General features: G+C 51.1%; 2 protein-coding genes and 1 long non-coding RNA gene across 3 annotated transcripts in view; all 3 read left to right on the forward strand.

Moving 5' to 3' along the window:
- The window catches only part of PRDM12 (PR/SET domain 12), a 14359-nt gene extending 14172 nt beyond the window's left edge, over positions 1–187 (forward strand). The window contains exon 5 of the mRNA XM_049631734.1: positions 153–187. Coding sequence (XP_049487691.1) covers positions 153–187 — 35 coding nt within the window. The remainder of the gene's footprint in view (positions 1–152) is intronic.
- Positions 188–8095: 7908 nt separating this feature from the next.
- EXOSC2 (exosome component 2) lies at positions 8096–17691 on the forward strand. The gene is made up of 9 exons (XM_049630308.1): positions 8096–8255; positions 9542–9643; positions 11564–11609; positions 11833–11922; positions 13153–13218; positions 13707–13775; positions 15388–15564; positions 16442–16570; positions 17109–17691. Exons 1-9 carry the CDS (start codon positions 8134–8136, stop codon positions 17187–17189), a joined length of 882 nt encoding a protein of 293 aa, XP_049486265.1. The 5' UTR covers positions 8096–8133; the 3' UTR covers positions 17190–17691.
- A 4647-nt stretch (positions 17692–22338) lies between these two features.
- LOC125922635 (uncharacterized) lies at positions 22339–26047 on the forward strand. Its single transcript, XR_007457721.1, has 2 exons — positions 22339–23186; positions 23474–26047. It is a non-coding gene; the product is annotated as an uncharacterized LOC125922635 (long non-coding RNA).
- Positions 26048–26886: the final 839 nt, after the last annotated feature.

Genomic DNA, 26886 nt, shown 5'->3' on the forward strand with positions numbered 1-26886 from the left:
AACGGCCGCCGCGGCCGCGGCCGCGCACCACCTGCGGGGCATGGTGCTGTGAGCGCCGCGCGCGCGCGCCCCGCCTCCCGCCCGCGCGGCGCGGGCCGGGACTGCGCGCTCACTCCTGACTCGACCCCGCCCCCCCCTCCCGATCCGGCCAGAGGTGCCCCGCGCCGTAGGTGCGCCCCGGAAGTGACCCCCTAGGCAAACAGTCTTCGTTCAGTCTCGCAGGTGAGGACACTGACGGGCGGCTGATCGGCCTCCTCCTCCTCCTCCTCCTTCCCGGGGGTCCCCACGCCAGGCCTCGCCCCCGAGTCTCCCCGCTGCCGTCGAGCCGGCCGCCCGGGCTGGCATCCCTCGGGGGTGGCGGGGCCTCAGCGGGGACGGGGAGCTCGGGAGTGGGGGGAGGACGACCGCCCCGGGCCTGAGGGCGGGGGTGCGGGCCGGTGCGCGCACCGCACCTCCGGCTGCCTCTGGGGACTGGTGCCCCCGCAGGGTCGGGAGTCACGGACACGACCTTGCGACTTGGGGGCTGGCGGGGCTCGGGGGCAGCCGGAAGAGACCTGAAACCTGCTCCTCCCTCGTGGGCGGGCCCTTCTCTCCTTCTGGCCACCTTAGTCCCAAAGCCGGCTCCCGGGGAGGGACCGAAGCACCAATACTGTGCGTGTGCCGGGCAGGCTGAGCGCGAGGGCAAACGGAAATCCACCGGAGGACCCGGGCAAGGCCCTCCTCCTCTTTGGGCCCCGGTTTACCCCTTACCGATCTGTAAAATGGGAGAGTTGGAGCCATGCCTCCTCTCCTTCATGTCTGATTTATGTTTGGTAAGAGGAAGATTCCCTTCCCCTTCTGGCCACACGCCTGCGGGAGGAGGGCAAGACTGGCTTCTCCGCCGGCAAAGAACTTCCAAACAGTGCGGGATACCGGGGCGTGGGGGCGGCGGGGGTGCGGGGTGGGGGTTCGTCCCTTTCACTCGCACCCTCCTTGCCTCCTCCCGAGTCTCCCCAAACTCTGGCCGAGGGCGCCCTCTGGTGTCGCCTGTCCCACCTTGCAGTCCTTTACCAGAATTCCCTAGGGCGTTTTGTAAACTAAAGAAACTATAATAGTAATGAAAAGTATAAAATGTATAGAGTTTTCAAGAAACTGTGTTCTACTTCCAGAAAATGGTCACTTTAACTTTGTAAATATTTATCTAAAAGGATATTTACGAAACTGTGATATATATTATTTGATTGTATATGTACAACTGTAAATACATTTGTACCTCTCTTGTATTCTAAAATAAAAATTACTTGGAACATTTATCACTTAGCATCTGAAGGGGTCGACACATTTGTCCGGAGGAAAAGGAAATATGGAAGGGGCCTAGCAACTGGAGAGGGGGTGGGAAGAAGGGTTGTTTCACTGCTTTTGAAAGTCACCATTGTGCCCTCCCCAAGGAAAATTCTGTCACAACCGGGGTGTCAGCTTCTAAAGAGAAGGCCACAATTCAAAGCAACCGGGAACCTCCGACGGGGCCGAGCATATTCTTTGTGGTTCCCAGCGCTGACTCTCAGATATTGGTGTCCCACTTTGTTACTTGCCCAAAATCTTTACTCACTCCCCCCCCCCCCATTTTGTGAACAAGTTGAAAGAATTCAAACAGCCAGTGCGGGTGGACCCAGATGGCCACCAAGTGCCCTCCCAGTGCCTAGAATTTCCGAAAGCTTTGGGCACCCATTTCCAGACCCTCCCTGACCCTCCCTGAGGAAGACAAAAGGGCAGGAAGGCCATAGTGCAGGGCCAGGCCCTGGTTCTCCTCTCCAGCACCTCCCGGCTAGGAGGACGTGTGCACACTGGGGAGTGTGAGTTCACACCTGTAATGCAGCACGTGCAAGCCAAGGGTCATGCTTCCAAGCCACTGGCATCCCACAGGGATACTTCTGTGCATCCTCATAAAGCCATGCGTGTGTACATGGGCACACACACACATACCTGAAGGCACTTGAATTCACCCCTTTTTATTTATTTTTTATTTTTATTTTTATTTTAAAAAAAATTTTTTTTTTCAACGTTTTTTTATTTATTTTTGGGACAGAGAGAGACAGAGCATGAACGGGGGAGGGGCAGAGAGAGAGGGAGACACAGAATCGGAAACAGGCTCCAGGCTCCGAGCCATCAGCCCAGAGCCTGACGCGGGGCTCGAACTCACGGACCGTGAGATCGTGACCTGGCTGAAGTCGGACGCTTAACCGACTGCGCCACCCAGGTGCCCCAATTCACCCCTTTTTAAAATGTTTTTATTTACTTTTGAGAGAGAGAGAGAGAACAGCAGAAGGGCAGACAGAGCAGGAGAGAGAGAATTCCAAGCAGGTTCCACACTGTCAGCGTGGAGCCCCAATGCGGGGCCCCAACCCATGAACCATGAGATCATGACCTGAGCTGAAATCAAGTCGGACACTCAACCAACTGAGCCACCCAGGCGCCCCTGAATTCACACTTTAAAAAAAAAATTTTTTTTTTTTAGCGTTTACTTATTTTTGGGAGACAGAGTGTGAATGGGGGAGGTGCAGAGAGAGAGGGAGACGCAGAATCCGAAGCAGGCTCCAGGCTCTGAGCTGTCAGCACAGAGCCCGACGCGGGGCTCGAACCCCATGATCGTGAGATCATGACCTGAGCTGAAGTCAGACACTTAACTGACTGAGCCACCCAGGCGCCCCTTGAATTCACACTTTTATCTTCAGGCCATCCCCATTTGGAGTTTCGGGTACTCTGAAAGACTCCCATACTCTGGGGGACTGGTCTTGTATCCTGGTAGATGGGGGCATGGGTAGGGACGTACATCCCATCTGGGGTGTCCTCCCCTCGGCTAAATGGGGAAAGTCACCTTGGTACTCCTCTCCCCCTGTCACCAACCTCGCCTCTCCTTTGAAACCTCACCGCCAAACTTCTGATCCTTCCAGTGGCCCCCGGTATTACCCTCCTCCCGCTGTAGGCCCCAGAGACCTCGTTTCCACGAAAAAAAGCTGAATCCCCTTTCCTGTGGATGCTGACGGAGTTAAACACCCTCCTGACCCATATGCCATGCCTCCCAGAGAGTAATGTTGGCTTCCCAAAGAAGGAGCGTGGGAAGTCAGACCTCAGAGAAGTCAGTGGGGCCCTCGATCAAAAATCGATTATCACTCCCTATGGACAATTAATTCCCTTCTGTGAAGTCCCTGCTTCAGATAGATCCCAGGGTCCACAGCCCCGGCTCCAGAACCCACCTGGTGGCAGCAGGCTGTAATTGCGGACTAAAGCACATTTGCTACGCCTGCTGCTGACCTTGTACTGAATGAAATGTGCTGGCATTTCCAGGAGGCGCCTCAGGCCCCTTTCCACGGAGTGCACACCCCGTCCTCCCGGCAAAGCCTGCAAACACAGCCACAGAAATTTCTGGCCTTAGGGATCTAAATGCATTTATTCTGGGAATCCTCCCACGAAGCTGATGTTCTTTTTTTTCCCTCCGTGATGCTCTATTAATATTCATTTGATGCAGGAGAAAACTGAGCTATGAGAAGTCGTTTGCCCATATCACCCAGCCACGACTGACAGAGCACGTTTCACCAGGGCGGCTGACCCTAGAAACCATGCTCATGAGGACCAGTAGGCCAACTGCTTCCCAGGCAACCCACGGAGTCTGTCCAAAGGGCTTTCTACTTATCCCACAGGGATGCAGTATAGACCAGCACTGTATATGGACCTCGTGTCCTTCAACCTTGCAAAACCTGCTTACTCATTTTATGCTTTTTTGTAGATTCCTTAGGACTACTATTTACACGATCGTGTTGTCTACGAATAAAGACAGTTTTACTTCTTTCTTTGCAATCAAGATGCCCTTTCTGTCTTTTTCTCATCTTGTTGCATGGTTCAGGAACTCCAGGAGTAGAGGGCTCTAGATAGAGGCCACCCAGCCTGGGTTTGAAACCCTGCTCCTCCCTTCACTAGCTGTGTGACCTAGGGCAAGTCAATTAGTGTCTCTGTGTCTCAGTTTCCTCAAATGGAAAAGGATGTCGTGAGGATTCAGTGGGATGATGCAGGTAAATGAATGAGGCTTGGTACCCGGCACAGAGTAAGGGCTCAACAAACGGAAGTTGTTGGAGCGCCTGGTGGCTCAGTCGGTTAAGCATCCGACTTCGGCTCAGGTCATGATCTCACGGTTTGTGAGTTTGAGCCCCGCGTCGGGCTCTGTGCTGTCAGCCTGGAGCCCGCTCCAAGTCCTCTGTCCCTTTCTCTCTCTCTCAAAAAGAAATATTAAAAAATTAAAAAAATAAATAAACGGAAGCTGTTGTTAATACAGGGATGCCTTTGCTGGGTGAGAAGGGTTGTGGCTCCTTCGGGCATCCTGCAGAGGGCATCTGAGACAGCTGTCCACGCACTCTACTCCTACCCTTTGCTATGTCCATTGTCCTTGGATATCTTGAAACGGGAACAAGTCCTGTCCTGAAGTTGCAGCTGCCTTCCCGCCTCAGAGCTGGCTTGCTGGGATGCGTGTCTGTGGAAAGTGGCGAAAGTTATGGATGGCGGACAGTTAACACCCCTTCTGACTGCTTCCTGCAGCGTGGCTGCCTTGGGGAAGTCACACTTCTTGCACGTGGGCTCAGGGCTTCAAAGACAAGGGCTCCAAGAGAACCCTTGGCAGCTGCAGGGTCTATTCCGACCCATCCCCAGAGGGACACAGAGGCACTGACGACATACGCTGTCAGTCTGAGCAGTCTCAAGCCTGCCCAGATACAAGGGGGCAGAAGAAGCATCCAAAAATTCGTGGAGGAGCTTAGCGCCACGGAGGGGTGCCAGGGTGGCTCAGTCGGTTAGGCTTCCGACCCTTAGTTTCAGCTCAGGTCATGCTGTCTCTCGGTTTCGTGAGTTCGAGCCCCGCGACGGGTTCTGCGGAGGCTGCTTGGGATTCTCTCCCTCTCTCTCTGTCCCCCCGCCCCCACTCATGCTGTCTCTCTCTCCCTCCCTCTCAAAATAAATTAATAAATTAAAAAAAAAAAAAAAAGGAAACCGCTGCAGACATTGAGGCTGTTTCTGACGTTTTCAGGAGAAGTGATACTTCGATGAGCATCCTTGTGCAGAAATCTTTGTGCGCATCTCTGACCAGAAAGTTTCTGCGGTTGCTTTTCCCGTTGCAATAGAACACAGGGTGAAGCCCCGGGGGTGGCCAGTGGGCTCCAGGCCAGAGTCCCTGCTGCCTCTGCTGTCACATTCTTCAAGATGTCCTTGTTGGTGGCTTCACTTTCACTTCACCTGGGCCCTCGGCGCAACTGGCACAAGTGTCCAACGCTTCTTTTCTGGGCTCAAATCCCAGCCCCGCTCCCCCCTGAACTCCTGACTGAGCGCCTCGATGGCTGGGGCAGCCGCGCAGCTGGCTCCGTAGCCCCTGCCACGCACTGCGGTGCTGGTAACAGCCAGTGCTTGCTGGATACGTTTATTCGCTTCCACAGCAAATATTTATTGCATGCTATTCTAGGGGCGCACAGGATTGGTTTTAATCGGGCACAGCAAGACACGCAAACAAGGAAGCGACTGTCACAAAGGAAGAAGCTTGCTATTCTCACAATTCCCCGGAACCCGGAGGCAGGGCACAGTCCACAGGGGTGGATCAGGAGGCAGAGGAAGCAAGGAGAAGATGTGGGAAGGAGCCTTTACTCCAGCTTCCAGGGAAAGGGATGGGTGTGGCAGGACAGTCAGGCTGGGGGGGGGGGGTGGTTTGAATATTTTCAGCGGGCTCTGGGGACATAGAGCCTGTCCCTACTTGTCTGGTACCTGATCCTGGGGTATAGGGCAGGTGGGTAGTGGCCCAGAGTGAGCCCTGGAAAGGAGGTGATTGAGAGGTTGGGCTCTGGATTGGTCGGTTTACATTTAAAAGGCACACCCTTGGGGCACTATCTCTAGGCGACGGCTAACCTTGGGAGGGGCCTCAGTTCCAAGCACTGATACACAGTGAACAAAACCTCAAGTCCTTGGTTCTGTTCTGGGAGTACTCACATTCTAGGGGAGGAAGTCTGCAGTAAACAAACGAGGATATGCAGTGACCAGAAATGAGACAAGGATCGAATGATAAAAGGGCGACAGAGCATTATTCCAGATAAGGTGGTCAGAGAAGACTTCTCTGAGGAGGTGATATTTGAACTGAGGTCTGAATGAGGAGAAGCAGCCAGTCACACAAAGACTGAAGGGAAGAGAATTCCACGCAGAGAGCACCCAAAGCACACCGGGCTCGGCAGGGCCACCAGTGTGGTGGGTGTAGAACTCAGATGAGACCAGCACGTCTGGCCGCACTGGAGTGAGTAAGGGAGTGGGATGGGAGGAGGGCGGGGGGTGGGGGGGTGGGTCAGAGACAGTCAGGGCCCAGGGAAGATGAGTTTGGAGTTTATTCTTGGTGTAAAGGGAAGCTGCCAGAAGTATTCTGAGCAGGCAAGTGGGTTAACCTGATGTGTTTTTTCTTTTCTTTTAAAATTAAAAAAAATATTTATTTATTTTTGAGAGAGAGACAGGGTGTGAGGGGCAGAGAGAGAGAGAGAGAGGGAGACAGAGCATCCAAAGCAGGCTCCAGGCTCTGAGCTGTCAGCACAGAGCCCAACGCGGGGCTCAAACCCACGAACCGTGAGATCATGACCTGAGCTGAAGTCGGACGCTTAACCGACAGAACCACCTGGGCGCCCCTAACCCGGTGCGCTTTTGAAAGCTCGCTCTGGCTGAACGTGTGAGCACAATGTGACAACAGGAGGGACTGAGGTTACGCCTGTCCTTTCTGGCCTGAAAGTGGATGCTGTCGAGAGCACCCTGCTCTTGGCCTAGGGGCACTCCCAGGTCCAGCTCCCTAGCTGACTGAGCTACCCCGGTTCAAAGGACACCACTGCCCTCTTATGGCTGAGGCCAGGTTCAACAGATGGACCCTTCTCCCACTACTGTAGCTTTACTCCTCTGCCAGACAGAAGGGCGCATGTCTGGCCTGCCTGCTTAGCAGATGACTCACCGAACCCTGGAATGTATATCCTTGACCACCTTGCAGGATTGGCTTTCTTGACAGATGTAGTTGTGAGCTTTGCTCAGAAAGAAATGTCTTTTTGGAGATTTATCAAACAGCTGGTCTGAGGGTTCTTCAGGAGACAATGGATCTGATTTACGCAGTGTGCGAGGCTGGTGCGAGTTATTTCATTTAATCCCCTTTAGGGTCCCTGTGCATAAAGCATCATCAGCTCCAATTCCCTGAGGCTGTGGATGCTATAAACCATGCAGGGCAGGGGAGAGGGAGAGGGTGGTGGGAGGCAGGGAGAAGGGAGGAGGGAAACACTCCTAGGAAACCAGACGCCGAGATAAAGCCACATATACATCCCTCTGTCCACCACTGGATCCTTAGAACAGCTCCTGGCACACAGAGAGCGCTCAATTTGTTGTGTGAGAAAATATAAGCCAAGATCTTTATATTATGTACTTGCCCTCCCTGCAAAATATATCTGCCTTGCAAGGTTTGCATATTTTTCTTAGGCGGTTTTCCTTTTAAGTCAGAGTAACCCAGCTCACTCAAAAGAAGTTGTCAAGAAAGAACAGAACCAGCATCTGGAGCACCGTTTGTGTGTAGATGCGGATGGCTGGTGTTGAACCAGCACCCACGAGGAGGCGGTAACGTAGAATACCGGGCTACGAGGAACAGTATGAAAAGGGCCTCGTTTTTTCTGTCCAGCTAGTGTTTTCTGGAGGTCCCAGCTTCCCATCCTACTAAGCTCTCTCATACCAAAGAATCAAGAATCACATTTTAGCAACTTAGAGTTGGAAGGAAACTCACAGGCCCATTTCTCAATTATCTACCTGGTAAACAATAAACGGGATGATGATTATGAGAGATTTTTGGTAAATCAAACGCCATCCAACCTGAGCTTTTAGAATTCCACAGGGGAAGCTCTGCCAATAGTAAAAATGGAAACTCGGCTCCCTCATTCCCTTCATGTTAGCCTAATGGTTGCCAATAGTCAACATGGCCACCAGGCTGTGCGTTCCCATGGCGGCTCCTCCGAGGCCCGCCCCGCCCCGCCCCGCCCCTCCAAGCGACCACAGGGAATTGCGGAGCCGGACGTCGCGGTTCCCGGCCGGACTGCGCTTGCGCCATTCTTTGGCGCCAAGATGGCGATGGAGATGAGGCTTCCCGTCGCTCGCAAGCCCCTTAGCGAGGGCTTGGACCGCGATACTAAGAAACACCTGGTGGTTCCGGGGGACACGATCACCACGGACACGGGATTCATGCGGTACGTGGGGATTTGGGGACTCGGGGCCCCACAGGGCGGCTGCTGGGCTCTCTGCACGTGGCCTCTGTTCCCTTGCACCTCAGTACCCGCCTGACGCAGGGCACATCTGAGCATCGCAGTCCCCTTGTTTCTGAGTCCTTGGGCTCGGAAATAGTCCCCATCTGCGTTTGCCTCAGCCCTTGGAAGCTCTTCTGTCCTGAGCTCTGGTATCAAGGACTCTTGGGTGCTCTGCCTGAGACCCTGATCTCTGAGACTTCCTCTTCTTCTTCGTTGGAGACCTGCAACCCTGGGGGTGGGGGTTCGGAGCAGAGACCTCTTTCCAGTTTTCAGATTGAGGGGACTGTGGGCATTTCTGACTTGGTCTCCTCTTCTCTCAGCGACATCGCTTAGCCAGGTGCTCGGTTTTGGAATCAGCAGTTGTTTGGGCTCAGGGCATAGAAATATATTGTGCCGCACGCACCCAAATATACATTTCGAATCTGAGGGCAGTACAATATGTGTAGTTAAGAGAGCAGGCTCTTGACCCAGACAGTTGAGGTTCCAGCCTTGCGCCATCACGTGTTATTGGTTGTATTCTCTCTCCAACGTCAGATTTCTCTTCTGTAAAATGGTGATGATAACAGTAACTGTTTGATAGGGAAGCGAGGATTAGATGAGGCGATAATTAAGAAAAGAAGCAAAACTCACCATTCTGTCACCATCAGAGATAAACACCAGTGGTGTGTAGGACTTTTTGGAGAGGAGGGGAGTACAGCATTTATAGCCTTGCTCTTTAACCCGTTAGTTTGAGGCTATTGGAACCTAGGGAATCTTAAGTGTCAGTCCTTCCTTCCTGAATTCAACATATATTTACATTACGTGTGGTTGGGGTACAACTGTGATCAGAGTGGAAACTTCTGTCCTAGTGGAATTTATCTCTCAACAGAGACAGATAATAAGCAATGAGCCCAACAAATGAGTTGGTATGTTTGGCGATACCTGCAGTGGGGGAAGTGAAAAGTTGAGCAGCATCAGTGGAATGCGGTTGGAGATATGGTGGGGGTGGTGGCAGCCTGGTGGGGGGATTACTTTAAATGGGATAGTCAAGGTGGGCCCAATGGAGAAAGTGTCATTTGAGTAGACAGGGGTAAGCGAAAGGAGATGTCCGTGAAGCTCTCTAAAGAAGGAGTGTTGTGGGCAGAGAGAGAAGCCAGGCTTTACAGTGGGAGGATCCCGTTAGGAATACCCTTGTTCTTGGAAGGAGAGGTCATCTCAAGTGTATTCTTTGTATCCTACTCTTGTAACAGGGGCCATGGAACTTACATGGGGGAAGAGAAGCTCATTGCATCTGTGGCTGGCTCCGTGGAGAGGGTAAACAAGTTGATCTGTGTGAAAGCCTTGAAAACCAGGTGAGAACAAAAGGTGTGTATTCTCGGGGCGCCTGGGTGGCGCAGTCGGTTAAGCGTCCGACTTCAGCCAGGTCACGATCTCGCGGTCCGTGAGTTCGAGCCCCGCGTCAGGCTCTGGGCTGATGGCTCGGAGCCTGGAGCCTGTTTCCGATTCTGTGTCTCCCTCTCTCTCTGCCCCTCCCCCGTTCATGCTCGCTCTGTCTCTCTCTGTCCCAAAAATAAATAAAAAACGTTGAAAAAAAAAAAATTAAAAAAAAAAAAAAAAAGGTGTGTATTCTCTTGTGTCGTTCCCCTCCTTCCCACCTGCCTTAGGTCTGCGGTTCAGTAGGTCTGCGATCTTGAACGTGACGGTGGAAAGGGGTATAGATGACCATAGGTAAGTGGGGGCTTCAAAGGTTTCCCCACATTACTTGACCTCTCCAAACCTCGGTCGCCTCCTCTGCAAGTGAGGACAATAGCATGACCTACCTTGTGGGATTTTCATTGGAATTTATTCAAATAGGACATGTAAAGTACTTAGTGCAGGGTACACTACCTAGAAGGGCTCCATAAAGGTTAGCTCCCGAAAGGAAGCCGGTAGGGTTGGAACAGAGCGAGCAAGGGAGAGCGTAGGGGCAGATGAGGTGGGCAGACAGCCCGTTTTGTAGCCACGGTAAGCATTGTGTCTTCCACTCTATGTACAATCTGGGAAGCCGCTGGAAGGGGTGGAGCAGAAGAGGGGCCTGGTCTGACTTCTCTTGACTCGAGGAGTGTTGAGAGGGGGTCAGGGGCAGGCTTAGAGAGACACATTAATGGACTGTTTTCATCATCTGAAGCGATGTCGGCTTGGACTAAGATGGCGGTAGGAGTGAGGAGTCGTGGTTGATTCTGCATACATTTTGTGTCCTGAGTTTGTTTTTTTCATCCTGTAACAGTGTTGGGTTTTGTATTCTTTGGGATTTGCCATATGTAGGACCACGTCTGTGAATAGAGATAGTGTCACTTCTTTTCCAATTGGGATGCCTTTTATTTCCGTGTATATTTTGAAGGTAGAGCCAGTAGGATCAGCTGCTGGACTTGTCCCGGAGCATGAGAGGGAGAGGGAGAGAGAGAGAGAGAGAGAGAAAGAGAAATCAAGGGATCTGCCAAGGACTCCCAAGCTTTTTGACTTGAGCAACTGTAGGGACGGCGTTGCCATTTACTGAGACTGTGATCACTGGGAGGGGACCAGTTTGTGACGGGAGCTGGGGAGGGGGCCGTTGGAAAGCTTTGCTTTTAGGTTGGTGACATTTGGAATTGCCTCTAAGTCACGTAAATAGAGATGCTACGTAGCCAGCAGTTGAGTAGAGTCTGGAATTTGGGACGGAATAGTCATTGGTTGTATTTCAAGCCGTTCGGTTGGATGAGCTCCCCAAGAGGTGAATGTGGGCTAAGAGAGAAGAGGTTCACGGCCGGAGCCTTCAGCATGGAACACCTCATCATTAGAATTGCGATAGGGAACTAACACAGGGGCCGGAGGTGAGCACCTTGTGGGTGAAGGAGACAGTGTGTAGACTGGGTGGGGTGGGGTGGGGTGGGGTCCTGTCTCAGTCTCCTCCTCCTTTGCTGATGCAGAAGCCATCTGTGTTCCAGAGCCCAGCAGGAAATATTCCATGCTTATCAGTGGCATGTAATTAACAAAGTAGGGGTTACGGGCTTAATGAACTATTTGGAATAAATGGTTTGTCTCAGAATAATTAACGAAGACTTTATACATGTAGGAATGTTTGAAGTTATCGGTTCCGGGAAAATAAGTTTAAAAAGCATAGTTATGTGAATTTACCCTATTTAAATGTGGCATGTAATTAAGGCCCTCATCCTGTTTAACCGAAATCACGAATGATGCTTGGTCTTGTGATGAGGTCTTTTTACTGATGGACGACCTTTTGTTTTATCTTTCAGATACAATGGTGAAGTAGGAGACATTGTAGTGGGGAGAATCACAGAGGTAAAGTCGATACCAGATGGGTTTTTTACAAAGTAAAAGCAAGCTGGTGACTGAATGGCTGGGATAGTCATTCCCTATGTAGTGATGCCAGTGGGCATTAATTGCATTGGACTCTTTGTGCCCTTTGAGGTAAACAGTTGGCTTGTTGTAGTAGGGATTATTGGTTGCTTATGATATGAGCTCTTGCCCCTGAAGTCTGTCCAACTGGGAAATTTCTCTGCAGGTTCAACAGAAGAGGTGGAAGGTAGAGACCAACTCTAGGCTGGATTCAGTCTTGCTTCTCTCATCTATGAACCTTCCTGGAGGAGAGCTGGTAAGGGTCTCCCGGCTGGTACTGTAGTTTGCTAGCAAGAATGCTGGGGTCTGTTCCTCCACTAGAGAACTTTGCTTTTAGTGAGGTTGCCTCTTTTAGTCTTGTTTGCTGTCTAGATTACACGTACACTTTTTTTTTTACAGTTACAAGATTAAAGAAAAATTTTTTTTAATGTTTATTTATTTTTGAGAGAGAGAGAGCGAGAGCACGAGCCGGGAAGGGGCCGAGAGGCAGGGAGACACAGAATCCGAAGCAGGCTTCAGGCTCCAAGCTGTCAGCACAGAGCCCGATGGGGGGCTTGAACTCATGAGCCAGGAGGAGAGAATGACCTGAGCCGATGCCGGATGCTTAACTGACTGAACCACCCACGCGCCCCACACATAGGCTTTTTACTTGGCCCAGGCCTCCCCAAATAAGCAGCAATTGGTATGTGGTAGGATCTGGAACAGCCATGGGGAGCGATCCCAAAAGAGAAGCTCTCAGATGCTTGGCGCCCATTTTCCTTTCCTGGGTGTATCAGCTTTGCACAGTGAATGTGTGCCTTGGAAAGTTGTGCTTAGATTAGCTTTTCATGAATTGAATGGCATTTGGTTATTCCAGGCAACTGCAGTACCTGAGGGGCAGCCTTTTGTAAAATGCCACGGTTTGCCTTTCTCTTCAGTCCAGCATGTATTGCAAAGAGGCTCGCTGTGCTAGGTTCTCCAGAGAACGCAAGATAAAGGAGGCGTGACCGAGTTCCTGAAAGCGTGTACAGATGAGTAGGGGAAACGAAATAAGTGATCTAAATACCCGGCAGTCGGAAGGATAAACAGGCGTGCGCTCGTACAAAAGGAGTGCGCGCTCATCGGAAAGCGGGGCGCTGGGGTTGACCTTTGAAGGATGGATAGAGTTTCACAGGGAATCTGAGCTAATGGGAAACGTGTGAGTAAAGATAAGTCAGGCAGGAGGTGGGCTGGGCACGATTGGGAGCGTTTTCAGTAGCGCGGAAGGACTTGGGATATTATCCAGAGGAGGGCGGGAGAGGGGAAGAGGAGCCGTGGGAAGGTCCGTGAGACAGAAAGTAGTGGCGATCGCTCTGGTTTTCCTTGAGTGACACTGGTTACCTACTCTGGTGTTTGAATACTGTGGTTCCAGAGATCTCACGAGGAAGTGAAAGAGAAAGTAGGTGGAGAGAGATCTTTCCGCAGGGTCTGTCTGACTTAAGCAATGTCATCTCTTTGTGTATTTCAGAGGAGAAGATCTGCGGAAGATGAGCTGGCCATGAGAGGTTTCTTGCAGGAAGGGGACCTTATCAGTGTATCCTGCACCTTGCATTACAGCATCTTTGTGTTTCACATGGAACTGGGAAATGGGGCTTAAATTTTATGTCTCCACCAGGAGAAACATGTCCTGGCGGGGATCTGAATCCTAGATCAAGGCCAAGGGCTCCGCTGCTGTCTTTCTCCACCTCCTTAACCCAACCGGACTCTCCGGCTCTTATCCAGACCTGCTGCCTCAAGTCCTTTCTGTGGGTTTTGTAACTTGGGGTGGCCCGTGCCTTAAGCTGGACTCCACTTTTCATGGCCACGTTAGCTTTGATCCAGGGAGTAGAAAAGGTGTTGTTCGTGTCAAGATATTCACGAGAACCAAGGAGGAGAGAGATTAGGTCCCATTGATGTCCTCTGGGTCTGTCTAAGGCTGCGAGTGGGACTGTTGGGGATGGGAGGGAAGGAGGAGAGGAAGGATCAGGGACACGGGGAAGGCAGGTGACGTGAAAGTGTGTGTTCCTTTATCACCCTGGCCAGGCGGAAGTCCAGGCAGTGTTCTCTGATGGAGCGGTGTCTCTGCACACAAGGAGTCTGAAATACGGAAAAGTAAGTTGGACTCTTGCTGTTCCTGTATGCTAGCTGAGAATTCAAATCCTTTTCTGAATCCCCAAGGCTCTGGATTTCGGCCCTGAAGAACCCCAGAAGTTAAGCGTTACAGGCTGGCATCCCACACACCGGCTGGCTTGTGGGTCAGTAGTGTAACGGACGACAGCTTTTAATTCTCCTGCTACTGAGGCGATGTTGCGGCAGGAGAGCTCTTGTGACCGTGGGCCCGGAGGCCCTGCTGTGTCTGTTCCCTCCTGGGGGCACTGCCGCTTTACGCAGGGGCCGGGGGTAGAGGCTGTCCTGGGAGCGAGGGGAGGTGGTGCATTGAAACCCGATGGCCTTGGCTCCAGACAAATGTCCAGTCAATAAAATGGGTATCATTCATTATTAGGAAGGGCTGGTTTGCCACTTGAGCCTCTAAATGAAATGCCACTGCTTTTCTCGTAGGTGTTGTATGAGGTTACATTACTGAGGCTTTTTTTTTTTTTTTTTTTTTTTCAACGTTTTTTATTTATTTTTGGGACAGAGAGAGACAGAGCATGAACGGGGGAGGGGCAGAGAGAGAGGGAGACACAGAATCGGAAACAGGCTCCAGGCTCCGAGCCATCAGCCCAGAGCCCGACGCGGGGCTCGAACCCACGGACCGCGAGATCGTGACCTGGCTGAAGTCGGACGCTTAACCGACTGCGCCACCCAGGCGCCTCTGTTATTTTTTTTAACGGTAGCATAGTTTCTTTATTTTTTATTTTATTTTCTTAATATTTATTTTTGAGAGAGAAAGGTAACAGAGCATGAGCGAGGGAGGGGTAGAAATTGAAGGAGATACAGAATCCAAAGCAGGCTCCAGGCTCTGAGCTGCCAGCCCAGAGCCGGACACGGGGCTCAAACCCACCAACTGCGAGATCATGACCTGAGGCTGAGTTGGTCGCTCAACCGACTGAGCCACCCAGGCGCCCCGACAGCATACTTTCTAAAACAAATTACGACTCACTAGTTTCTTGGCTTCATCTGGGTGAACCTTTTCGTTTCCTGAGTGGAACAGAAGACTGTTCCCTGGTGGAGCGGCCACGGTCAGCCACGCTCACAGCCTTGAAGCGGGTAGAATTGCGCACCGCGTGTGCCGACCTTCACGGGACTGTCCTGCAGACCCTCCCTCAGCGGGATCGGGGCTTGGAGCGGTCCTGCCAGGACCCGGGGTGGATCTGCACCCCGCCCTTGGCCAGTCCTCTTGCCCGGCGGCATGCATCTCACGGGCAAGGTAGGTGGTTGGGATCGAGGTGGAACGGGACAGTGCGCCTTGGCCCGAAACAGGCTCGGGCTCGCGTCCTCATTAGCTCCGGCTGCTCTGACTGCTGGCGAGGTGACCCTGGGATGACGGGAAGGTTGGAGGAGAGTATGGAAAATCCCCTTCTCTCCGGCCTCGTGAACCACCTCTGCGTCCGGAAGCCTTCTCCGGGAATGTTTCCGGTGTGTGTGCGTCCAGTGACTGACTGAGGCTGCTGATAGGAGCGGCCCTGCTTCTGCCGTAGCGAGGACGCGCGTCCTGTGGTCCGCTCTTCCCGCACTGCACGGGTGACCCTGCGGTGACTTCGCGTGTGCTGTGTTCCTCCAGCTAGGTCAGGGGGTTCTGGTCCAGGTGTCCCCCTCCCTGGTGAAGCGGCAGAAGACTCACTTCCATGACCTGCCGTGTGGTGCGTCGGTGATTCTGGGCACCAACGGCTTCATCTGGATCTACCCGACGCCTGGCCACAAAGAAGAGGATGCAGGGGGCCTCACTGCAAACCTGGAGGTGAGGAAACGCTGCTGCTGCTGCCGCCCTCGTGGCGGAGCGGTGCTCAGTCTTCGCTGTGCTTCTGGGACAGGCGGGCTGGCTGTTTCTAAACCATATGGTTGCTGTCGTCCGCGTTAGTGTGGGTCTCCGTCGAGCTGTCTTCATGAACATTGTTGCCTTCTCTTTCTCTTTTTATTTATTTAAAAAGAAAAACTTTAAAAAACTACTTAACTTTCGAGAGAGAGAGAGCACAAGCAGGGGAGGGGCAGAGAGAGAGAGAGGGGCACAGAATCCGAAGCAGGCTCCAGGCTCCGAGCTGTCAGCGCAGAGCCCGAGGCAGGGCTCGAACCCACGAACCGTGAGATCATGACCTGAGCTGAAGTCAGACACTTAACCAACCGGAGCCACCCAGTCACCCCTTTTCTTTTTATTTTTTTAAGTTTGTTTATCTTGAGCCAGAGAGAGAGGGAGGGAGGAAGGGAGGGAGGGAGAGGGAGAGAACCAGTGGGGAAGGCCAGAGAGAAAAAGGGACAGAAAATCTGGAGCAGGCTCTGACAGCAGATACCGCATCGTGGGGCTTGAACTCACAAACCGCGAGATTATGACTTGAGTCGAAGTTGACGCTTAACGGACTGAGCCACCCAGGCGCCCCATGCGTTCTCTTTTTCTCAAGAGATGGAATGGAACTGGTTTGATCTTTGTCGCCAGAAGTAGCAAGTTACAGGGTAACAGCAACTGAAGGGTCATCTGTCTTCGTCTCCCTCCGAGCTAGCCGTTTGGTTGGTTGGGAGTCCCAGAGTTGATACTGTTTAAATTAGAAGTGATTTCTGTGACTTGCTGGGACTGTCCTCTTACTGTCGTTCTGATTCTATATTCCCTTTGCGTCCGCCGGTAGCCTGTCTCCCTCGCTGACCGAGAGGTGATCTCCCGGCTTCGGAACTGCATCGTCTCGCTGGTCACTCAGAGGATGATGTTGTACGATACCAGTATCCTGTATTGCTATGAGGCGTCCCTTCCGCATCAGGTACTCCGCCCGGGCCTTCCCTTTTCCCCATCGGTCTGTGAGTCGGCGTCGCGTGTCTGTCGTCTGCTCCCGTGTCTCCTCAGTGATAGCAAGCACGTCTCCCAGATACCTTTACCGTGTCCGTCGGTACGAACCCAATCTGGCAGACAGCCCTCCCGGGTGGCCGGTAGATGTTTCCCCAAGATGCTTGTAACGTCCTCAACGTCTAGTGTCAGTCTGAGGATCTGGGGGCGCGGGGTGGGGGTCCCTGGGGGGACTAGTGTATGACATCAGCTGTCAGGACGTCGTCTTGCCCATCCCAAATTGTAGCTTGTTAGTGAATGCCGGGAGAATATCTCTGCTCCTGTCACCGTATACCATGGATTCTTGATGACTTGTTAAGCTGGTTGTAGCAGATCCTGTCTCGCAGTACTTAGCCTCTGACAGATGAAAGGAGTACAGAGGGTTTATGGTAGCCATGCTTGGTTTCTGCGTTTGGATTGGCTTATGGTTGCTCATGGTTGATTTCTTTTCTGAGCAAATACCTTTTCTTCTTTAGATCAAAGACATCTTAAAGCCAGAAGTAATGGAGGAAATAGTGATGGAAACGCGCCAGAGGCTTTTAGAACAGGAGGGATGAAGAGAGGCCTCTGAAGGACAGGACTGCGTGTACCTGAGTGGAGCAGTTCTTGAAACTGAAGAAGCTGATTTGTGGTCCCCAAGTGTGGCTCAGCGGAGAACCGTGAAACTCATCCCTTAACCCACACTGGGCCGCCTCCGGCCCAGAGGGCTGCTGTCTCTTGTTCTCAGACAAAGCCTGGGGAATGTACTGCCAGTCCCTTAGGTTGCCTGCAGAGTCCGGCACTAGGGTAGTTTCGAGCCTTTAAAAGCACGTGGTGTTCCAGCCAAGTGGCCTCCCATCCTCGAATAATACGGAGAATCTTTTGTCTTCTACTCACCATCAGTTCACAAGGCACAAAGCCCCCATGAAACTGCCCCTGTAAACAACACAGCCTCCCTGACCCCCAGATTGTCCGTTTTGGCCTCTATTTCCACCTCTGCAGCACAAGTACGACATTGAAGAATATAGTTAGTGACGTCAACCCGGCAGTCGAATAGAAGAATAAAGTTAACCAAGCGGCCTTTTGCTTGGCTGGAATGTTCTTTCCCATTGCATGATCCTTCTGGTGATAGATGCGAGTACATCTCTAGCTGGCTGCCTTAATCTGTCCTGCCTTTAGGGTGATTTGTAAGAAGTCGAATTATCGATAATGGAATGAATGCTCTGGGTGCTGTGAGGAACATGGAAACAAATGCAGGTGGGAAAAGAAAAGCTGTCTTCATCCTGTAGCTGAAGTAGTAATGCATTAACTTTGGCATAATTCAGGGCGAAAAACAAGAGGCTGGAATTCTCACTGAGGAATGCTAGAATTCCCATGCATCGGTTTTCCTAATGACTATCTAAAGAGGGTACTTGGATTCAGGTTTGGGGAAACATTTTTTTTTAAAAGCCCTCTCTTTATAAAGTGCTATTTTATTTCACATATGTAGTGAACCATTTTTATATATTTATAAATGTGTTAACATCACTTTCTGGTCTTGTGTCCTGTGTAACGAGAGCTGAGTCCAGTTGAAGGAGGGTTCAGCAGATACAGATTCTGACAGAGGCCTTGAATACTCTGTTTGGGTCGCCTAGGAAAATGTAAACCCAGGACAGTTTCAACGGTAGTGACTGAACACTGCCTTTGACGGTTATGAACTATAGCTCAGCTCTTGAGTAACAGTATGTTTCTTGTCCTTGGAACGTTACTCAGGGGTATCATTTTACCTCTTTTTTTGCTTTCCAGAGTGTATCATCTGTTTGAGGAGTTTGCAGACAACTGAATGTTCCGTAGGCTGTGTTGTAACTTTAGTTTTGCTCACTTGGCATCTTGTTCAGAACACATGCCAGGCTGGATGCCTCTTCGTGGAAGGGAGGGGGTGGGGGAAGCCGAAGTCCCTGGTTTGGTTTTGAGTTTGGGCGGGGATCGTTTGTAAGCTCTTTGAAAGTTTGGTCTCCCTTGGTCTCTCCCAGGCTGCCAGCCTATTCTGTACTTTCAGTATATACAGAATGGCAATTATCTGCCAGATGGGAATAGGGTGAAGGTCTGAAAGCATCTTTTTGGGCTGATCTACCGTCCGTGGCCCACTAGAGGGCGCCCTTGTTGAGTGTTAATTCCATTGTGTGTTTTTAAGAAAATGGAATAAGCTGAAATTTTTACACTGGTACTTACTTCCTGTAGCAACTCATGGGTTGATTTTGCTTTATAAAAGTGAGGACAAAATTAGACTGAACTGAATTACTTTTAATGAATATTTGAACCTGAAGGGATTTATTCAATGTTTGGCAACTGGTTTCTGACTATCAGGCATTTGCTGGGCTCTGGATTTTAGTTTTAAGTCCTCAAAAGTATCATTCTACAGTGTTCTACAGGGAGAAAAGAGCATAGTGCGTCTCTAGAAAATATTGTAGTCTAGGCTTGGGGTTCCCCACCAGAAGGTGGGTCGGTGGAAAATGGAGATTGGATACGCATTTAGATCAGGTGCAGGTGGCCTCCACACTGACCCCTGCAGCATAATCTCACCCTGTGGAAGACCAAACAAGATCTCTTGACAGCCAGCAGATGTGATCCTCACTTAACCAGTGAAGAAAGTAGTTCAGAGAAAATGGCTTGATTAAGCTCAGGAGGAACTATGGATCAGGAATAGGCTGAAGCTTTAGAGGGAAAGCATCCTTTTAGAGAATGGGTTGGACTGGGGCACCTGGGTGGCTCAGGTCATGATCCCAGGGTTGTGGGAAGGAGCCCCGCATGGGGCCTGCTTACTCCCGCTCCCCCTGCCCTTCTCTCTGCTCGCAGGCATGCTCTCTCTCAAATGAAAAAGAATAATAATCTAGAGAGTGGCTTGGACTGTTGGTGAAAGAATGTAGGTCCAGAAACTTTATTTCCAGCCCTGAGACCAATCCCTTGAGCTACCATTTTGCTCACTGCCTGTCCCTCCCTCTAGGTATGCTCCTCTGGACACAGATGAGTGTCCCCCTGCCCCCCATTGTATGCCAGCTAGAGCAGTGCTTGGCACACAGGGAACTCAAATGCTTGTTGAATGAATTAGTTCAAGAAACGCGTATTAGAAAATTTTAGGGGTGCTTGGGTGGCTCATTTTGTTAGGCATCAGACTCTTATTTCAGCTCAGGTCATGATCTCATGGTTCATGAGTTCGAGCCCCGTGTGGGGCTCTGCGCTGACGGCTCAGAGCCTGGAGCCTGCTTGGGATTCTGTGGCTCCCTCTCTCTGTCTGCCCCTCCCCCACTCACACTCTGTGTGTCTCTCTCTCTCAAAACTAAATAAACCTTAAAAAAAAAGAATTTGATCCAGTTGCTCAATTTTAAGCTGAACTAGAGAATGATGATGCACAGGATGCGATTAAAGCATGAATAGGAAGAAAGCGAAATTGCTAAAAATAAAAAGGAGGGTGCTGATCAGGGTAAGATCGTAGGTAAACGTAGGTAAACGTAGGAGAACAAGGGCGCTGAATGTTTGAAGAATGATACTGTGAGTCAGGACTAAGTGTCAACCAGATTATTTTGTGAGAGCAAAGCTAAACCTACTAACATCAATTAATACATTTCAGTTCCAACTTCGGGTACAAGTTTTCATATGCTCACATTCGGTACCTGTACACGACTATTCTCGATGCCACTGTTAAGTCACTACCATTTCCCCATCCAGCAGAAATATTTCGAAAATCCGTAACTCAATATACTAACTGGACGTACGACATCCATAATGTAGCTTCTTCCCTAATGCCAGCAACTTCTGAAAAGTCAATGGTCTAACATTTGGTCAAGTTATTTGATACTGAATGGTACAGTGGAAAAATCGTGGGCTTTGCAGCAAGACTCATCCGGGCTCAAATGGTGACATGGTCACATACTAACTAGGCAAGTGACCTTGAGCAAGTCACGTCTCTGAATCTTTTTCCTCAAGTGCATAATGGGGAATAATACTACACGCTTCACCGGACTACAGTGAGGATTAAACTAGATAATGTAGTTTGTGAAAAGCATTACGATACAGAGTAGGCACTAAAATGAGTGGATCTCCTTATAAATGGGCATATATCCCATATATGGGGACACATAAAGGGTGAAGACTAAGGGACCTGGTGGGTGCTTTCCGGTTGCAGGAGATGGGTTATGACAAGTGTGGGTTTGGTGTGTTTGGGTCATTGTCTCTGGGCCTGCTAGCCCAACAATCCGTATTTTCTCAGCTAACAGGGTGTTCTCCTGCAAATCCATGTATGTACACAAAATGAGGTCGTTTCATCTTAAAGGCTCTTTCTAGCTCAAACAGCTGCGATTACGCCTGGTTTAGCCTCTGAGAGGTGCTTAACAAGCGGTTCCTTTGATGAGGGAGCCTCTGGATACCCAAAGAAAATTCGTTCGCAATAGGTCGGATGCTCTTCAGTCATTTATTTTTCGCCAGTTCTAATATTTATACTTCTTGCGGAAAAGGTGAGAATTTGGGGAGGGAGGGTAAGGCACCAAATACCTTGGTTTCCAGGAGCGGGCCAAATTTCCCTCTTCCCTAAAGAGGTTTAAGGAAGTAATCCAACTCCGGTTCTGAGATAATCCAATCCGCAGTTTTCCCCTTGCTTTGGCTCCTCGCCGGTCCTACTACCCGCGCAGGAGAGACATTGGCCAGCCCGACGCGAGGCAGGCGAGAGTCCACCGGCTCCCCGGAGGGCGGGACCGAAGCTCAGGAGCCGGGAGCAGAGGGCAAGAAGTCTCGGGTGCGCGCGGACAGGAGCGGGCGCCTCGGGACTACGACCCCCGGCATGCCCTGCGGCCTGCGCCGACTGGGGTTGGCCGGGAACTCTAGCCTACTGCCCTCACCGGCCAATGGGACGCAGGAGAGAGACCTGACCCGGATTTTCAGGGACCAATGGCGGTACAGAGGAGGCGGGGCTTCCTTGCCGCTCAACTTGCGCTCGGAAAAACCACATTTAAAAGGTCGTGTGGGGCCGAATTCTGGCGGGTCGGGAGACCGGAGGCGGAGGGCGCGGCGGCGTCCCCGAGAGCGGCGCCGGGAAGGCCCGGGTCCCCGCGAGGCGCGCGCCGGACGTCGGCGGGGGCGGGGTCAGGGGCGGGGCCTGGCCTCGTTGTGGAGCGGCTCCTAATCCATCATGGCGGCCGCGGGGGTCGGTGTCCGTCCCTGAGCAGCGCCGGAGCCGGAGCCGGTCCCCGGGTCCTGCGGCTGAGGAGCCCCTCGGTTGTCCACGGCCCCCACCTGCGGGGGGAGGCTGGGTCCCGCGGCGGAGTTCCGGGGATGTGACTGCCTGGCGGCGGCGGCGGCTGTAACAACGTCCGGAGCCGGGGGAGGGGGTGTCTCGGGCAGAGACCCCTGGGCTCGGGGCAGCTGAGGCGGCTGGGCCTCCTCCCCCCTCCGCCCGCCTCCCGCCTTCGGGGCCGCGAGCGTGCTCTGTCCCGTACAGCTCTGCCCTGGCTCTGGGGCACTGGGGGTGGTCTCTGTTTTCCCCAGACCTGGGACACCCCGTTTCCTGAGGCGTGGAGGAGCGACGCCCCGGAGTAAGCCGCCCGTGCCCCGCCCCGGCAGCCTCCCCTTTACCCCCGAGCCGCCCCTCGCGCCCACTCCCGGCCCCCGAGTTTGGCCTCGGAGCCCCCCCCCCCCCCCCCCCCCCCTTCCCCCCCCCCCCCCTGCGACGAGGGCCCCCCCCCCCCCCCCCCCCCCCCAGGTTGCTCCCGGGAGCCTCCAATGCCTTGACCTCTTCCAATGTCACCTACGGTCCCTTTAGTCTCAGCCCCAACAAAAACTTTAATGCAGAGGAAAAGCCTGGACTGGTTTCACAGGCCTTTTAAAAAGCGGACTTAAAAGTTGCTGGCAATGCATTCCTTGTCATCCGAGGCGAGGGCAAGCCCTCGCTGAAGTCTGGGTGACCCGTGTCGTTTTCCGGAGCGCAGGGTAGAGCGGCAGGAGCGGCAGCTAGTTCGGCAGGAAATCTGTCGGAAGATGAAGAAACCGAGATAGGAGGTAGGGTGGGCGACTTCCCCAGGAAAAGTTCTGGAGAAGCATCCAGAGGTGATCCACGTTTCCTTTATGTGCGGGAATCGAGATGACTTTAGTGTTACTGACCCTTTTCCAGCATCCCTGTGAATATTTGTTTTTCTTCTTGGAAAGGAAGAAACTTACCCAGCCCGTGAAAGACACTCCAACTCAAGGAACTGTGGGGTCGCCCCGCAGTTGCATGGCTTCGAATTGATCGACCGCGGACATGCTCGGAACTGCTGTTTACATGTGTTCACTTGTGTTTGACCTCACTGTACTGACTTGGGGCGATTCGGCGAATGTGAAATCCCCCGTATGTACTGTTTCCTTCTAAGCCCGCTGACCATTCTGGAGGATCTGGAACCCTCTTCTGGAAAGGGGTGCCTATCATTACTTTATGGGGCAGCAGCCTGGAAAAGTTCTTGGGGACCAGAGGAGGCCAAGCTTGCCTGCCCTGCACTTTATCAAAGGAGCAGGGAAGAAGGAATCATCGAGGCACGGGGGTCCGCACTGCAATGTCTTTGTGGAACACGGTGAGTGCTTTTCAAGCTTTCGGACCCTGTTTTTCCTGGTGTGTTCAGCTTAGGAGTGCACAAGGCACTCTTGAACCTCAGCCCTTGTGTCCTTTCCTTCCGGCTGTACTTGAAACTTGTGTTGCTGTCGTGTTCTCTTAGTTTGTGGAGGGACTGTGTTCGTATCAGAAGAAGTTACTTGGGGACTCTGTGTGGCTTTGTCCAGAATCTCTCCGAGTTGTTCATTTCTCGCCTGATTCCCCTTCTCACTCACTGTTGACCTTAGATAAGCCATTTTACTCTTCCAGTTTGCCGAGGAGAGTGCACTTAAGTCGTTTCTCGGATCAGAGTCCACGATCCTGCTCCGACCCAAGGCGTGGGCTCTCCCCGAAGATCCTTCACTGCTTTAGCCATGGAGGGGCTCTTATCGTATCCTCAGAGTGGCCCGTGCTCCCCAAAGGGTTAAGACCTACAGATCCTGGTGGACGCTAATATCCTTGACCTTTTCGGTCCTGAGTAGGACTTGAAAATGCCCACTTTGGAGCCTCGTGGGAAAAAAATGCAGTGGGGAAGCAGTATCCTTTGCGGATCGAGGAAACCCGGCTGTTTCTAGGTGCTTTGCCTTACCCAGGAGTGATCGTTTCCCCCGGCGATGGGGCTTCTAGCTTCCCCTGTCTCCCTGTTTCGCATGACATTTGGGGCCAGAAAGGGTGCCGTCGACATTTGCATGAACAGAGTTGGCATTTGACTGCAGACTGTCTGTATCCCACTGCACCTTTCCAGTAATTCCGCGTGAAGTTTTAAAGCGAAGGCTCGGCTTAGACTCCTGCCTGCTACAGGGGCCGGCCGTGGACCACTTAATTAGGGCCCTGGCCGTCGTGCTGTAGCCTGACGTTTTTCGAACCGTGTGCTTCATATAGGAATATCGACCCCACCCGCTCCATTAGCGAATGTTAGAAGAGCGCATGCGGCATCTGCTTTGAAATTCAGCCTCAGATGCCTTTTAACGATGGGTGACCACGGTCAACAGAGGTCTCTGTGCCTTGCACTTGCATGTGACCGTTGAGGTTTTACTTTCTGGCAGAAAAATATTTGCCTCATCTATATAACTTGGGTGCTCGAATTGTATTTTTCCTTGAAATATTAGTTACATTTTAGCACTGGTTTTAGACCGGGAGATATTGGAGTTTGTTACATTCTGGTGCTTCCCCAATTCAGGATTTGTAAAGTGAAATTATTTACATTAAAAAACTTTTTTTCTAATGTTACTTATTTTTGAGAGAGAGAGAGAGAGAGAGAGAGAGAGAGCGTGAGCAGGGGAGGGGCAGAGAGAGAGAGGGAGACACAGAATCGGAAGCAGGCTCCAGGCTCTGAGCCGTCAGCACGGAGCCCGACGCGGGGCTCGAACCCACAAACTGCGAGATCATGACCTGAGCCGAAGTCGGACACTCAACCGACTGAGCCACCCAGGCGCCCCTGAGTTAGTTATTTACATTTTTAACTAGTGACGATCATGCAGCCTTGGATAGTGAAAATTGGTACAGACTTTTTGGAGAGCTTTGGTCACACTTAGCAGAATTTAGTGTATATACCAATAACCCAGGAATCTCACTTCTAGGAAGCTATTCTAGCACAGAACAGTATGATCCCCTTGGGTGTCCCTGGTACCCTTTCCGAGAGGGTCGAGAGGTTAAAACAGTGTTCATATTACTACAATTCTCAGATGCTGTTTGCACTCTTTGCACTAATGGTGCAAAAGTCATGCAGGCTCCTTAGCGTGAATCAAGGCTGCAGCACCTGACTGTCCTAGGAGCCATCGTACCCTTCGTGCCGTGCACTCGCGATGAGTACAATACAATGAAATAAGAATTTGGTTTTCACCGGAATGTTCTCGATGCAGTCGTAGAACAGGTTAAATTTATTCACTGTTGCCGCTCATGGAGATGGTTTTTCCCGTAGTCTGTGGGGTGAAATGAGAAGGTGCACGTGAACGTCTCTGCTGTGCACTGAGGTATGATGGTTCTCTCTCCAGGAGAAGCAGATGGGCCGTTCTTTGAGCTGCGTGCTGAACTAGCTGCGTTTTTCACCGACTGCCATTTTTACTCTCATTTTACTGCCACCGACAAACAACGGTTATTCAGTCTAAAAAAAAAAAAAAAAAAGGATAAAGGAGTCTTTCAAGAAAACAACAGGCAGTGTATGTTGCCAGTGATAAAACTTCAGCTTTCCAATGAAAATTAGGATTTTGGAAAACTTGTATCTGCTACTGTGGTGTAGAGATCGGTGGTGATATTTACAGGTGCGGTGCTTTGATAGCTTATAATGAAATGTATTATTCAGAAAATCTGCATAATTCAGTGAACCCATTTTTTCTAAGTGATCACTATGTGGGATCCTAAAATCACACACAGGTAAAAAATCCATCCAGGGTGCAAGGTGGGCCAATGGATTTTAATGTTACAAAAGTTCCCTGATACAGTTTTAGGTTCTACATCACAACTAACCTTTAAGAAACGACCACTTAATGGCGTTTTGGTGTAGCTTCTAAGAAGAATAAATACAGTGATCTAAAAAGGCTACTTTTTTGGTGGCCAACAGTTATTTTCCAGTAATAAAAATGTTTTTAAATGAATAAATTTTAGAATTTCAGTTTAAATTTCTTAAAAAAAATTTTTTTTTAATGTGTATTTATTTTTGAGACAGAGAGAGACAGAGCATGAACGGGGGAGGGTCAGAGAGAGAGGGAGACACAGAATCGGAAGCAGGCTCCAGGCTCTGAGCCGTCAGTCCAGAGCCTGACGCGGGGCTCGAACTCACGGACCGCGAGATCGTGACCTGAGCCGAAGTCGGACGCTCAACCGACTGAGCCACCCAGGCGCCCCTCAGTTTAAATTTCTAATGTGGTAAACTCTGGTGAGATAACCTATATAAACAAAAGCTTGTTGGGGTCCTGAGTAATTTTCAAGAGTGTGAAAAGGTCCCGAGATAAGAAAGTTTGAGAACTGCGGCTCTAGGAGTTTTCTCACGAAGACACATAAGGCTGTGTATTGCAGGTGTACCATGAAATACTACCCTTGAAAGGCATCTGTGTAGTGCTAAGAGGTGAAAAGCAATCTGGAGATGAGTCAGCATGGTATGGGAATTGGGATTTAGGTGGAATCGGAGAAAAACTTGGACTTCTTACTTTGCCTTTGTGATTTCTTTCTGTGACAAATTTGCTAGAATGCAGAACATAAAAAGATGCAAAAACTGAATTGATGGCCGCCCAACCAAACTGTCCCTCTTTTGCAGCAGCTTTTTATGAAAGAATTTGCCTAATTCACATTTTACTGAAGACAAATCAATTTCTTTGGACCTTGGGTATCTTTTTCTAGGGCAACACAGTCTCATTTTGTGTTACAGATTGTTCTTGATCCTTCGTAGGGTGATCTTTCTAGAGTTGGTTAATATCCATATAGGTTGGATTAAAAAACTTGCAGTCGTGGGTCACCTGGGCGACTCAGTAGGTTAAGTGTCCAGCTTCGGCTCAGGTCGTGATCTCATGGTTCATGGGTTCAAGCCCCAGGTGGGGTTCTGTGCTGACAGCTCAGAGCCTGGAGCCTGCTTCGGATTCTCTCTCTCCTTCTCTGCCCCTTCCTCCACTCGCGTGCTGTCGCTCTGTCTCACAAATAAATAAACATTAAAAATTAAAAAAAAAAAACAACCCACCTTGCAGTCATAA

Source organism: Panthera uncia, chromosome D4 (genome assembly GCF_023721935.1).
Source record: "Panthera uncia isolate 11264 chromosome D4, Puncia_PCG_1.0, whole genome shotgun sequence".
NCBI lineage: Eukaryota > Metazoa > Chordata > Mammalia > Carnivora > Felidae > Panthera > Panthera uncia.